The following is a 15,494-nucleotide window of genomic DNA, read 5'->3' on the forward strand; positions in this document are numbered from 1 at the left end:
CCTCTTTATATTTAGAAATAATTTACATAATTTAGAAATAATTTATTTGAAGATTTTGAAAAATTAACCTCAAGCTATAAACCAATTGATTGATCAACAAATATTTGTTAAGAGCCTACTCTCTTCCAGGTATTACTCTGGGAGCTAGGAAATAGAAAGGCAAAAAGATATAGTCCTTCCCTGTTTCCACAGTTTATATTCCAGTGAGGGCAGAAACATGCAAAGATGGATAGATAGATAGACAGAGGATAGATAGACAGAAAGATAGATAGTAGATAATGGATGGGTGGATGGACAAATGGATGGACAGACAGAGAGATAGATACAAAATACATAAAAAATATGAAAGGATCTAGGAGGGGGGAAAGAAAAGGGGAGGATCAGGAGATGGAAACAAAGTGGCTGAGGGGACCAGGAAATCTGTGGGCAGATGTTTTGATTTGCTTGTTTCTTATATATTCACTTTACATTAGTATTAATGTCTTCTCTAATGATAGTCAATTTATTTTTTATTTGTTAGCACCTTGAATATAGGGCTTATTTCATTCTTTCAAATTTTATCCCCAGTGCCTACCATGGGGCCTGGCATGTAGCAGGTGCTGAGTAAATGCTTGATTGATTGTTATGATCATTTTGCATTTCTAATTTTAAGGATTCATTTTTATCTCCTTTTTGGTATTATATTTACTGTCTTATTAATTTTAATTGTTTTTAAAAATAGTTCTTGGTTTTATTTATTCATTTTTAAAAATTTCTAATCTACTTATTATCATTGCTCCTTTTCTCTTTGGCTTTGCACTATTACTTTGTTCTTTTTCTCTCTTGTGGTGAAGAATGAATTTATTTAGACTCTATTTTTATTTCTTACTAATGCAGACATACTATGCTGTACATTAAAAAAGGAGAGATCATGAAAAGAATGCTGATACTGGAGGCAGAGGACCTTATTTCAAGCAATGGCTTGGCCACTTGCTACCCATATGACCTCGAGCATGCTATTCTACTCTTCCTGGCCTTAGGGTTCCTCATCTGTAAAATGAAGGGGTTAGACTAAGTGACCTCTAAGGTTCCTACCATATAGAAATCAATAATCCTATAAGAACTTGTCTGGTAGGGATTCTAAAGACACTGTTAAGTAATATATTAGTATTATCATACTCTTCTATGCATTACATTATTACAGATATTCTTTCAGAGAATTCAGAACTGACATTTTTTTAAAAATAAATTTTCTTTAATTAATTTAGATTAATTTCCAGTTACAAGATTCATGTTCTTTCCTTGCCCTCTCCCAACCCCCATCCTGTAGCCGATGTGCAATTCCTCTGGGTTTTTACATGTGTCACTGATCAAGACCCATGTCCATACTATTGATATTTGCACCAGGGTGATCATTTAGAATCTACATCCCCAGCCATATCCCCATCGACCCATGTGGTCAAGCAGTTGTTTTTCTTCTGAGTTTCTGCTCCCACAGTTCTTCCTCTGAATGTGGATAATGTTCTTTCTCATAAGTCTTCAGAATTGTCCTGGAAAACTGCATTGCCACTAATGGAGAAGTCCATTACATTTGATTGTACCTCAGTGTATCAATCTCTGTGTACAATGTTCTCCTGGTTCTGCTCCTCTCACTCTGCATCACTTCCTGGAGGTTGTTCCAGTCCCCATGGAATTCCTCCACTTTATTATACCTTTGAGCACAATAATATTCCATCACCAACATATACCACAATTTGTTCAGCCATTCCCCAATTGAAGGGCATCCCCTCATTTTCCAATTTTTGGCCACCACAAAGAGCACAGCTATGAATATTCTTGTACAAGTATTTTTCCTTATTATCTCTTTGGGGTACAAACCCAGCAGTGGTATGGCTGGGTCAAAGGGCAGACAGTCTTTTAGAGCTCTTTGGGCATAGTGGAACTGAAATGAAAAAAAAATAAATGTTAAAAATATTTGTACATATTATTGGGGAAAATGAAAATATTATTAAAAACAAAAAAATAAAATGACATTGAAATTCTAAAAATTCACTTACCTGTTTACATATTTCAGTGGCTCAGAGATCTCAATGATATGTGCATTCTTTTCATCAGTATAGATGGCAAATTATCCATGTGTCCTTACCCTGGGTTGTTTTTGTTCATGTTTGTCATTCGTTTCTCCACAAAGGATCTATTCAATGGCCTCGAAGTCTTCCCCTAGGTCAGTGATGGTGACCTTTTAGAGACCAGGTGGCCAAACTGTGACCCTTATGGGCATGTGAGCTGCCCCCTTTGCAGACAGGGGAGGGCGGACGTGCTCCCATTGGGCTGTTGGGCAGAGGGGTGGGTCATGTGAGAAATGTCCTCTGCACTGTGGAGAAGGGGAGGAGAGCCCTTTGGCATTCGTTTTCATAGGTTCCCCTACAGATTTCTAGGTGTTTTTACATTTCATGGTTACTGGTGAACCACTTTGTTCCTCTGTTCTTTCCACTTACCATGTGACTGACTCCTTTTGGAATCACACATTTCCTCAGTGGCATTCAGTATTCCACTTCTATTTGAGTCATCACTGGGAACATACTGTAATGTGCTCACACTCAGGATGTATCTTCTTTCCATTGCCTTTTGGGTAATCAACAACTTTAATTCTTTAGAGATTGTGTGTTCTAAGGTATCTAACTGTACTGCATCACTAGGAAAACATTTAATTTGAAAAATGGATTTTTTTCTCCATGAAGAAAGTTGAAATTATTAAAAACACTATAAAATTTCCAAAATGTAATCCAGTCCACTCTTTCTCCTCTTTAATACTGGGATCAACTAAACGTTCCTTTGCAGTGACTTAATCCAAGATATATACTGATGTAAAAACGTAGTGGACTGGCTACCAGTCACAAGCTACATGATAAGCATCTTTTAAACACTTGGGTTTTTCCTGAATACTTAAGAATCTCACTGACGTAATATGGAAATAGGTATCAAGTGATAACATTTGTACAACCCAGTAGAATTGCTTGTCGACTCTGGGTGGAGGGAAGGAGGAGGGGAGGGAAAGAAAATAAATCACATAAACATGGAAAATATTTAAAAATTAAAAAAAAAGACTCATTGACGTCCTAGGATTTGACACAATGAGCACAGTAGCATCCACAAAGAGATCTGTAGAATTTCCCCATGAATATGGAAAACGTTTTCCATTCAGATCTTGAACAAGACATCATCTGTGTCAATGCCAAACACCCTTAGTAACCACACATCCCCCATTTTATGCCTACTTCTATTCTAATGTAAGGGTCATTGAACAGAGTAATTTTTGTGTTTGAGTTGAATTTCTCCACATCATAGCATATGCACAGAACACTCCTTGTTGGAGAGCCTTCTGTCTTCCCTGGTTTGGTCAGAATTTTTTTTTTTCATAATCATCACAAAATAATGTTTGGCAGATTTTTGCATTCTCCTTAACGTTCAGTTAATTATGACTATAGAAATGTGATCTACTATACAGAAGAGTTCATGAGAGCCTGTTTGTTCCCTTCTCATTTTCACTGAGGATATCTAAGATATACTTACCGAACATTCTTATAAATATTTTATAAAAATGAGAAAATAAGCATGTGGTCTGGGAGTTACTGATGTTGTCCCAAATTGCCTTTGAGGAGGGTATTCATTTCTCTCATTGTTTTTTCTATCCTTTTCCCCCAATTCTTTTTTCCTCCATCTTTTCATAGCTATAGAAGATCATGTCATAGTGGTTAGGGTGTTAGAATTATAAGATTTGGGTTCAAATCTCAGCTTATGTATATTCTGGTCAAGACATTTAACCTCATGTGGGTCATGCAAATTCCCAAGTCTTACATAGGTTTATTCTGTTTTGGAAGAGGAACTTTTTTCATACTTTCTAGTGCTGTTTACATGACAGATCTTTTGGGTACCTACACATAAATTTAAAAAATGATGTTTTTGGATTTTTAAAATATCACCTGAATCTTCCCCAGTAAATAAATATATTATTCTGATTTTCCATTTTCATCTTCCAGTTGTGTTATCTTACATTGTTATCAATTAATTTAAAAATTGTAATTATGGTACATTCTAGGTATTTTAATTTTATTCTAATTATCCACCGACCCTTGCTGGATGACATTTATTATAGTTTTGATGTTGTAGTTGTCATTATTTACACTGATGAATGGCAATGAGTTGTGGGACAAGACACTAAACCAATCAGACTTTGTAAATGGGGGCAGTTTGAGTTAACTTTACTCTTACATGAACTGCCTTTGGACCTAGCTGTGGGTGCTCTGGTCACAGAGGAGAGATGATCAGTTTTAGGGCTCTGGGGGGAACTCCTGAAAACTCAGATAACTTCATTTTTTGACTGCCTTTAATCTCCTTTCTGGGTGCTTCTACCTGTTTTTTTTTTCTTCCTAGTCTTTTTTTTTTAACTGCCTGGGAAAATGCTTTGATGTGGAACTTTTTGGATATGTTTTAATGAAACGTTGCTTATCTGAACCTCAGGCTTTGAATGGTCTGTTCAGTTAGACAAATAACCACGATCGGGATATGTAGAAGATAGAAGGTAGAACTGAAGTGAGGAAACTTGGGTTCAAATGTTGGCCCTTGTATTTATCAGCTGTGTGATCATGGGAAAATGCCAATCTTTCTGGGCCTCAGTTTTTTCATCGTTAAAATAATAACCCTTACTTTATCTATTTCAAAGAGATTTGGTGTGCAGTGTTTTTCAAAGCTTCATATTAGTCTGTTATTAATACTATGAGTTTACTGAGAGCTTTTAACCTTTTTGTGTTAAGGGTCATTCTGGAAGTCTGTTGAAGTCTATGGATACCTCCTCAGAATAATACGTTTAAAACAAAATATGGAATAATACAAAGGAAAACAATGATTAGTGGAAATAAAGATGTAATTCTTTTCTCATCCAAGTTCACAGGCCCACTAAAATCTATTCACAAATTCCTTAGGAGTGAGAGGTGGCCATGGACTCCTGCTTTAATTCCATTTGCTTTGTAAATTTTTTTGTTTATTTCTCTCCTTCTCCCCCTCACCCCATTAGAATCTTCCTTTAATGCATTTTTTTACCTAATTTTTTTATCTTTTGGTATTCTTCCATCACTTAGGACACTGATTCAGCTTGCATTTCTATATTAGTTTTTGTATTTTCTCCCCTTGGTTCCTTTTCATTAAAGTATTTCTTTAGAGTCAAGAGATTTTCTTTTATTTGTTCATTGTCAGATAACCCCCCCCCCCCCAATTTCCCTTTGTTCTTTTTTTTTCTCTTTTCTTTACTATCCTGAGACTGATGCTGAACTTAAGATGAGTTTTCTCCCTTCTTCTCCCCTCCTCCCACTATCTTTCTGCAATGGAGATGATGATGGTAGGGGGAATGGATGCTTTGTCTCAGTGAGTTAAATGGAGCTAACTTGATGTGGGGGAACCAGGGGGTAATAAAAAGTGATTTTTTTTAATTAAATTTTTTTAACAAACAAAAATTCATTTTCCCCCCTTTGACTTTGGGAAAGAAAGAAATACAAAAAAAAAATTTTAACAGATATGTAGTCAAGCAAATCATATTCCCATGTTGACCATACCTAAATAGATACATACGTACATATTACACCAATACGCACATTTACACACACACACACACACACACACACACACACACACGCACACACACACACACGCCTTACCTAGCACTTTGATCTTCTCATTTCTTTGTCGGAAGGTGAACAGCATGTATCTTTTTTTTTAATCAGTTCTATGGATAGCCACTGCATTGATAAAACCCTTGACTTTTGAAATTGTTTATTTTTTGTTTTTATTGTATACAATGTTTTTCTAGTTTTGCTCATTTCCATCTGCATCAGTTCATACATCTTTCCAAGTTTCTCTGAAGCCATCCTTTTATCATTTTTTATGCTACAATATTATTTCATTACGTTATGCTGATGGGAAAAGGAGGGAAAAGGAAGGGAAAAGAAGGTAGCCAGGGGTCCCCCCCTGCTCCAATAGGGAAATTGACCAGGCTTTCCTTTTTAGACTATAATTATGCTAGGGACTTAAATAAAATCAAGCCAGACCTCAGGGATCTTTAGATGGGTTTATTTTTGCTCTGAAAATAAAGGTCTAGAGAAAATTAGATCTCCAGCCTGGGGGTAAAAGGGTTTTGGGGCAAAAGGTTCTTCTGCAGAAAAGGTGCCTCTGCAAAAACCGACCTTTCTCTATTCTTTTATGCTTTCTCAGACACCTACAACAAAGGAAGTGGGATGTGTCTGAGGAAGTTGGGGTAGAGAGTGAGTCCTGGAAGATGTAGTCTCCCAGAGTTCAGAGCCATTTTAAAAAAGCACAATGTTAATATTCCATAATTTGCTCAGCTTTTCCTCAATTGAAGGGCATTCTCTTAATTACCAGCTCTTTGCTACTACAAAAAAGAGGTGCTATAAAAACTTTGGCATATATGGGTCCCTTTCCTTTTTCTTTGATTTCAAGTTGTAGTCCTAGTAGATGAAGATACGTACATTTTAGCATGGTTCCAAATTGCTTTCCAGAATAACTAGATCAATTCACAACTCCACTAAAAAGGATTTAATAAGCCTATTTCCCCATAGACCCTTCAACGTCATTTTCCTTTTTCTTGGGTCAATTTTGCTGATTTCATGAAGAGTACGGTAGAATGTATTGAGTTGCCTTTCTCTCATTTCTCTAATTCTTAGTGTTTGTTTTTCTTCTTATGACCATTGATAACTTAGATTTCTTCCTTGGAAAACTGCCTTTTCACACCCTTTGACCATTTTCAATTGGGAGATAATAACAGAGATACTAAAGAACAGTCAAAGAACTGCTAAAAAAGAAACAGGAGAGAGTAGAAAGAAGTTCATAAGAGGACACAAGCAAGCAAATCAGCACTGAAATTACCATGTTAAATTTGAAATCTAAAGAACACCAAGCTGTGCATAATGGAAACTGATGGTTTCACATGCAGTCTTCTTTTTCTGTTCCTTCACTGTGCAGTGCAGTTTCGGGAGCTACTTATTCAGCTTCTACTGGCACTGGCAGATTGGGTCTGCAGAGGGGGGCTACTACTTGATTCCTCAACATTTGCAGAGACCTGAAATGACTGAGGTTGCTTTACAATGTTATGACTCACAAGGACCACGAATGTAATTCCACACATTGGAATATCAATAGATAGTAATTCATCATTCAGACTTTGATAAATGGGTATTCGAGAGATAAAGCTAGCAGAAAACATCCCCCCAAACTGGGGGCACATTCTCCTACCAGACCACGCAGAGGAGGGTAAAGTGTCCTTGACTTTAAAGCACTGGTGTAAAGGGAGGTCATCACTCAAAGCTTTTGAAAGTCTTTTTGCTACTCTTCAAAATGTTGCCCTTAGGTATGCCAGAGCCTTCTGCTAGACTCAGAGGGTCCAGAAGCTCCCTTTCCTCAATAGGTCTTCTTTGGGCTTTGCTTCCAATGTAGAAATGGTGTTTAGTTATTGCTATTATAGGAGCACTGCCAGGACACCAAAAAGAAGTTCCAGTCCTCTGACCCTTTGAAGTTCCCAAGCATATCCTATGGTCAAGGGGCAAGAGATCAAGGTTCTTCTCCCCTATCCTCCCTCCTTTTCTGACTTGGTGATGGACTGAATCTCAGAATCTTGCCTAGTTTGCTAAGATCTGCATCAGTTCAATGCCTTTGATTGATTCAATAAAGATGTTTCACTTGATGAAGGTATCAAGGACTAAGCCTTGTGAATCTTAAAAACTGCTCAGACTGTACTTCAGAAGATTTGATTAAGCTATTCCCCATTTTTAACAATGGAGGTCCTTGATCAGGAATGTATTGAGAACTTTTAAAATTACTCCACCCTATTCAGACAGTACCTTAAGGGAAGATAAAGTTGCAAACTCCCGATTGAACAATGAAATGACCCTAACTCATACTTATAGTAAAGCTGGAACCTTAAGCTAGGTCTATTTTTAGATCTAATACAAAAAGGTGCTCAGTAACTATAAAGGTTAAGTTAGTACCTAAAAGGTCAAGCAACTTACAAAAGGCAAGCTTAACAAAAGAGGTGTGAAGTACTCAGAGGATTTAATCTAACCAGAGAACAAAAGAAGATGAGAACTAAGAATGGGCAGTCCTGGGGGAAAAGTGTCTACTGTGATTGGTAGATGTGAAAATTTAGGGGAGGTGACATAAGAGAAAATTTCTTTAAAAGGAAGGGGATTATTGAATTGGGATGGTTGGAGTTAGTTGGAGTTCAGAGTTGAAGTGAGGGACATTTTGAATTGAGTTTGCAATTGAACCCAGTTTGGAGATGATCTTGTGGTGAGTGATAAAGACTGACTCCCTCTCCCTTAAGCTCAGGCCAAAATGGCCTACTGCTTGGCTATTCTTTCTCTCTCTCCTTCCTTTAATCCCTTCATTTATATTAATTAAAATCTCCATAAAATCCCAGCTGACTTGGGTATTTTCATATTTTGGGAATTTCCCATGGCGACCACTTATTTTAGATTTTAAGTCAAAACACTAAAAATTATCTTTGCCAGTGTGGTCAAAACCTTTAGAGTTTGGCATTTACAATTTTTAACCTTCACAGCATTTTATTAGTTACTTTAAGTGGGTTGGACTGATTGATTGGATCAATTATATTTGTATAAGGAAATGTTGAAGTTTGACAACTTCATAATAAAAAAGAAATTTAAAAGAGAGAAAACTCAAGGCTTAGAATGCACTGCTAATGCTTTCCACTAATGCACTGTGGATTTTGACCATTTTTTCCTAGTCAATGGTTTGACCTTACCCAGAGATATGCTTCTCTGACATTAGTAATTAGTCACCTCCTGTCTTTTAATATATTCATCCATTTCACTTTCTATAGTGTTGCTTAGTGTTTGCCATATCCAGCCCTTTAGAACTGTTTCTGAAAAGAGTATTCATGATAGGTAAGGCAAGAAGAATCTGTAGTAGCTCAAAAGCTTTTGGTCTCTTTTAAAAGTTTCTGGAAACTGCCACCATGACAGAAATCTCTCTTCCATTGAGGCTCTGGCTCATATTTTCCAATGCAAACTCTACTTTCAGACTCAGAACCTTCCATAGAAACACTGCTATCTTCTTGATTCTTGAGCTTTCAAGCTCAATTAAATTAAAAAAATTAAGCGTCTATTATGTATAAGGCACTATCCTATGTGTTATAGATAACCAAGACACATAGCCTGGAAGGAGCTGTTTACAGCCCTTCTCACTTCCAATTTAGCTGCTGAAATCATCTTTATAAAGCACAGGCTTAACCAAACATTCCCTTTCTTATCTTCAGCAGATTCTTATTGCTTCTAGGACAAAATACAAACTCTTTTTCCTGGCTTTTGAAGCCTTCCTTGGATCTGACTCCAGCCTAACTTTATAACCTCCTTCCTTCCTTCCTTCCTTCCTTCCTTCCTTCCTTCCTTCCTTCCTTCCTTCCTTCCTTCCTTCCTTCCTTCCTTCCTTCCTTCCTTCCTTCCTTCCTTCCTTCCTTCCTTCCTTCCTTCCTTCCTTCCTTCCTTCCTTCCTTCCTTCCTTCCTTCCTTCCTTCCTTCCTTCCTTCCTTCCTTCCTTCCTTCCTTCCTTCCTTCCTTCCTTCCTTCCTTCCTTCCTTCCTTCCTTCCTTCCTTCCTTCCTTCCTTCCTTCCTTCCTTCCTTCCTTCCTTCCTTCCTTCCTTCCTTCCTTCCTTCCTTCCTTCCTTCCTTCCTTCCTTCCTTCCTTCCTTCCTTCCTTCCTTCCTTCCTTCCTTCCTTCCTTCCTTCCTTCCTTCCTTCCTTCCTTCCTTCCTTCCTTCCTTCCTTCCTTCCTTCCTTCCTTCCTTCCTTCCTTCCTTCCTTCCTTCCTTCCTTCCTTCCTTCCTTCCTTCCTTCCTTCCTTCCTTCCTTCCTTCCTTCCTTCCTTCCTTCCTTCCTTCCTTCCTTCCTTCCTTCCTTCCTTCCTTCCTTCCTTCCTTCCTTCCTTCCTTCCTTCCTTCCTTCCTTCCTTCCTTCCTTCCTTCCTTCCTTCCTTCCTTCCTTCCTTCCTTCCTTCCTTCCTTCCTTCCTTCCTTCCTTCCTTCCTTCCTTCCTTCCTTCCTTCCTTCCTTCCTTCCTTCCTTCCTTCCTTCCTTCCTTCCTTCCTTCCTTCCTTCCTTCCTTCCTTCCTTCCTTCCTTTCTTTCTTTCTTTCTTTCTTTCTTTCTCTTTCTTTCTTTCTTTCTTTCTTTAACCCTCACCTTCCATTTTGGAGTCAATACTGTGTATTGGCTCCAAGGCAGAAGAGTGGTAAGGGCTAGGCAATGGGGGTCAAGTGACTTGCCCAGGGTCACACAGCTAGGAAGTGCCTGAGGCCACATTTGAACCTAGGACCTCCCATCTCTAGCCCTGGCTCTCAATCCACTGAGCTACCCAGTTGCCCCTATAGCCTTATTTCAAATACTATCTGTGCCTTGGATATGAAAATTCCATTTTCTAATTCCATGAAGTAACATGAACGATCCTCTCGTGCCTCGTATACTCACTGCTCATTTTAGTATAGCGGACTCCTTTGTCTTCAAGGCTTTTTTCAGGTGCCACTTCCTCTAGGAAGACTATTCTGATACTTCCAAATATGGGCAAATGTAGCCTCCTCACATTGTAGATCCTAAGTTTCTTGAGGGCGGGTGCTATTTTGGTCTTTCTATCCCCAGTTCCTAGCACAGTCCTGTGCATGTAACAGGTACTTAATGATTGCTGAAGGAATAAAAATTTAGAGACGATTATAAATATAACCACTACATTCCATTTAAATTTGACTTGTGCTTTACACAACTTTCCCAGACTTCTCCCAAATATTTAAATCAGAGAGGTCTAATGAAATGCAACCCTGAATAATCTTTTACTTCCTTTTAGCTCTGCCTGATAGAAGGCCTCCTTCTATGTCTTCTATTCTTGCCAATGTCTCACTAAAATTCTTTGCTGTGAGGCAGTTAAGTGGAATAGTGGGTAAAGCACTGGGGCTGGAGTCAGGAAGACTTGAGTTCAAATCTAACCTCGGATACGTGTTGTGTGATCCTAGGCAAATGTCTTAACCTCTATTTGCCTCGGTTTCCTTGGGTGTAAAATGAAGATAGTAGCAACACTTACAATGCAGGGTTGCAGAGATCATATGAGATATTTGTAAATCCCTTAGCACAAAGCCTGTCATGCAGTAGGAGCCAAAGAAATGCTTATTAGCTCCTTCCCTATATCCAATTCTATACTCATCCAAAAAAAGCTCTATTTCATCCCTTCTCATCTGGCTCTCAATTCCATCCTTCCCTTTACTTTAAAACTCCTATAATAGGTGTTGGGCTATTTCTACTTTTCCTCCAAAGGCCCAGTTCTCAGCTTCTGGTCATCTCCACTCAACAGAGCTGCTTTCACTAAGATTACAAATTGTGTCCCCAGAGCAGAAATGTTATATCCCTTCAACTTTGCTACTTCTGTCACCTTCCTGAGATGGCTTTTTATCTTCTGGCTCCCCCACCTCCCACCATACTTCCTCAATGGCTTCCCTTTTTTACCCTTTCCTCTCTGATGGTGCTTTCTTTGGGGCTGGATCTTAAAAGTGTCTCAGCTTCTTCCCACGCTGGGCAACTGAGGGCTCACCAGCCTTTGTCTCTGCTCCAAGTGACTCTTTTGGAGCGTCAGAACCGGTCCCAGATGGCTGTTGGGCTCTTTCTCTCAGGCTTCATGGTATGCCGACCCATAGAGTCCTGTCCTACTCCTTCTAGCCTTGGGTCCTCTGGCCTGGCCTGGCAGTGCTATGGGTCAGATTTCTGTGGTGTTTCGGGGGGGGGGGAGGGGGGGCTGCACTCTAGTTCTAGACCAGACACTCATCTCTCTGTCTGTTGTTCTAGGTCCTTCCTCTCTCCTACGCCTGCCCTCTGTGGGGTTGGCTGTCTAGTAAGGTTCTTCCCTGGGGCACTGCGATGGCACTGAAAGGCAGGCAGGGAAGCGAAGGGGTGAGGTTGGCGTTTGTTCATGGCTTGGTCACGTGGGAGGTGGGGGCTGGATGCTGAGTCAATTCATGTTAAAGTTTTATTTGTTAAATCTTGTTTTGGATTCTGGTGTCACAGACCTCTGAGACGGCTGAAGTTCCATGACTTCTGGTACAGTTTCTGTTTTGGAGAGGTTTGAGAGAGAGTGGGGTCAGGATAAAGTATCTAGTCCACTCTCTTACTAGTCATGTGGTCCAGAAGTTACTCTTGTTATTATCAACTATTCTTTTTCCTAGTTTAGTCCCACGGTTACTGTTTCTACTTGGGAATTTTTACGGAAGATTCCTGAATGGTCATCACACGCCACAACTTATCCCCGTGTTTGGCATTTCCTTCAAGCTGGTTGGCAATGGGGACTGTACAAAATTAAATTAATGCACTAAAACACAGTAAAGATTTAAGCACAAGTAACTTTTATGGCTTCATCAAATTTAATTTTTTTTAACGATTCCTAAAAAAAGAACAATTAAACCTAATGGGACGTAGCGCTACTGTACATCTAGAAAATCCAAAGTGATCCGTTTTTTACATCTGCTTTTATTTTTAGTTGTTGAAATAATCACATTCTTTTAATTGAAAAGATTTTACCCATAGCAAATACGCTCATTTATTTTGGTTACTGCTTTCCTGTGGCAGCCAGGATCCTGGTTGAAAGGTTTTTCCAGTGCTGGTGGGGTCTTCTGATGGGTGACTCTTTCCAAAGTCAGGCGCTGAAGCATGCCCTTTAATTTGAATTTGAACTGGTGAATCCACAAGCTTCTCCTTGTTGTCTGAGATGTTAAGAAGTTTTTCTTTTTCAGAAATGTCTTTGATTTTCATTTTAATGTCTTCTCTATATTTCTGATTCTTCATTATTTCCTGCATGAATACACAGTAATGGAGGATATGAAAAAGTCTATTAGAAAGATGAATTTGTGGCTACAAAAAGAAAATAAAAAGGATGGACTTTGAGAGAATATACTTTTCTTAATGGAATGTAGGTCATATGTAATGCCTTGCTCATATCCAGCAGTGTCTATCCAGTATAAGCGTTGAATGAATATTACATCTTATCAAATTAGAAAATTAATTAAATTGCTTCCTTTGTTTAGTAAGAAATAAGATAATGGAAGACCATTAGATAGGAATATTCATCATAAAAATGAAACAAACAATTTAATCAGCATGAGAAATCACAGTAACCTTTAACATAGAGCAGGGCAGATGGAATTGATCTCAGAGACACTGTGAACTTAGTGCTTATTTTGTTTTTAGTAACATGCCATTATTCAGATCAAGTAAAAGGCTAGTGGCTAATGTGGCCAATGGCTTCAGGGCTAGACCTGAAACATGAGGAACCAGAATACTGCTATGGGTTCTTTTTCTTCTTTTACAGAAAGAGTGAAGCAAGGAATCTAAATTCAAGCATCATGGAATCAATATCAAACTGCTGATGCTTTTCTCCGGCTCTCTTCTATTTAAGATTGCAAGTTAATGGAATCACAAAAAAGGATGTAGTGAGACCCCTAATCTAGGCCACTTGCCTTTTGAAAAGCTGTGCCAAATAAATAACATCTAGAATCTGGAAAATAATCATTTGTATAATAATGTCTTTTTTGCCATTTGGCTATTAAATGTCCCTCTGTAAACTGATATTTACAATCATTCATTCATTCACTCACTCAACATTGATAAAGTGTTTACATTGTGCAAAGCTGGCTAACGAGGATAAGTGGGGACAAAGTTAGTCCATGACTAAGCCACAAAAACAGGTAATAACTCATGGTGAAGACATCAGAGATTTGCAAAACAAAGTGCTATGTAAGATCTGAGAAGGAAGAAAGTCATTATTAAATGAGTGAGGAGGGGATGAAATGCATCACTGAGAAGGTGACTTTTGAAGTAAGTTTTAAAGGATAAGACTAAGTATAGACAGGAATTCAAGAGAACTAGAGTGTGAAGGATAGTCTAGACATAAGAAAAAATGCAAGCAAAGCCATGGAGGTGGGAAAAAGCAGCACCATACAGAGGATGGCTAACAGTGCAGTACATGTAGTAGTTCGATATAGAATTTGTATAGAAACGTGTAGAATACAGCTGGAAAAGCAATAGGGCACCAGATTGTGGAAGGTGGTGAAGCTAGACTAAGGTATTTCAGTGTCAGAGTAAAATAAAGAACTACTGAATGATTTTAATAGCTAAAAAACATGACTAAATATATATTTAATAAAGGTCAATCTTTTTTTTTTTTCTTCAACTCAACAAACATTTATTAAATACTTTTTGTATACAGAACACTCTTTAAGATCCTGGGGATACAATAATTAAAACAGAAGTCTCTGCCCTCAAGAAGAGTGCCTTTAACTGGGGGGGCGGGGTGGGGAGGGGAAGAGTATAACATGTGCACACATTAAAACTATAAAATATATACAAAAAATACAAAGTAATTCAAAGAGGCCAGGAACTAATGCAAAACCAAAGGAAAAATGACTTATTATATAAAGGAGATAATAACTAGCAGGCCAGCGTGACTCTAATGAAGAGCTCTTGGTGTAATGAAGGTCAATCTAACAGTAATGGATTAGAGCAGGCATAAGATGGAAGTGTCATGAGGCTACAGCACCAATCTAGGTACACAGTAATGAGGAGTCATAGTGGGAGTTTGTAGGAACAGAGAAGAGATGGTAGTGTGAAATATTTCAAAGGTAGATTAGACAGGAATTAGAAATTGATGAGATATGAGAAGGAAAGAAACCTAGGAAAAAACCAAGGTCAGATTATGGGAGTCTGGGTGAACAGGTTACGATTTCACTGACCGAAATAATCAAATCAGTCTGCCCAGACAAACACAGAAATGATATATGAACACAATTACAGAACACCTTCCACACAAATAAAACTAGATCTAAAAAGTTGGAAAAACATTAATTGCTCATGGGTAGGATAGGATGAGCTAATATAATAAAAATGGCAATCCTACCTAAATTAATTTACTTATTCAGTGCCATACCTATCAAACTACCAAAAATTTTTTTTATAGAATTAGAAAAAAATAGCATCAATCTGGAAGAATATCAAGGGAACTAATGAAGAAATAATAAAATCAGAAGAAATAGATTTTTTTGGAAGGATATTAAGCTGAGATGGGCACATATTAAGTATAAAATACCAGTAGGCCAGGTGAGGACGTCGTCGTATAAGTGGTTGGAATACAAGTTTATAGTTAGTATAAAGATGTGGATTTGTGGATTGACCACACAGAAATGATATTCATGAATAATGTCAAAGGAGACAGGATAGAGAGAGAGGAAAAGTGGGTCCAGAGCAGATCTTTAAATAACTCCTTTATGGTGGAAGAGAAAGAGGAGAGGGGGAAGGACAAGACAAACAAAGAGATAAATCACTATAAAGGGAGCCAGAGGAAGAGAGAGAATAAAAGAAAGAGGGTGTGTTTAATAATGCCAAATGCGTTAGAGAAGGCAAGGAA

The 15,494-nt window shown here is 38.2% G+C and overlaps 1 protein-coding gene across 3 annotated transcripts in view; it reads right to left on the reverse strand.

Annotated features, from left to right (window-relative positions):
* Positions 1 to 15,494, reverse strand: part of NDUFAF2 (NADH:ubiquinone oxidoreductase complex assembly factor 2) — a 243,772-nt gene that overhangs the window by 3,216 nt on the left and 225,062 nt on the right. For 2 of the 3 annotated variants that reach the window (XM_056824875.1, XM_056824876.1), the window contains one exon: positions 12,546 to 12,886. The exons of the other annotated variant lie outside the window; for it this stretch is intronic. In XM_056824875.1, the coding sequence (XP_056680853.1) occupies positions 12,632 to 12,886 (255 nt within the window). In that variant the 3' untranslated portion in view covers positions 12,546 to 12,631. Of the gene's footprint in view, positions 1 to 12,545; positions 12,887 to 15,494 lie in introns of those variants that run through there. 3 annotated transcript variants of the gene reach the window in all.

The sequence above is a fragment of the Monodelphis domestica genome, chromosome 3 (assembly GCF_027887165.1).
Source record: "Monodelphis domestica isolate mMonDom1 chromosome 3, mMonDom1.pri, whole genome shotgun sequence".
NCBI classification, from domain to species: domain Eukaryota; kingdom Metazoa; phylum Chordata; class Mammalia; order Didelphimorphia; family Didelphidae; genus Monodelphis; species Monodelphis domestica.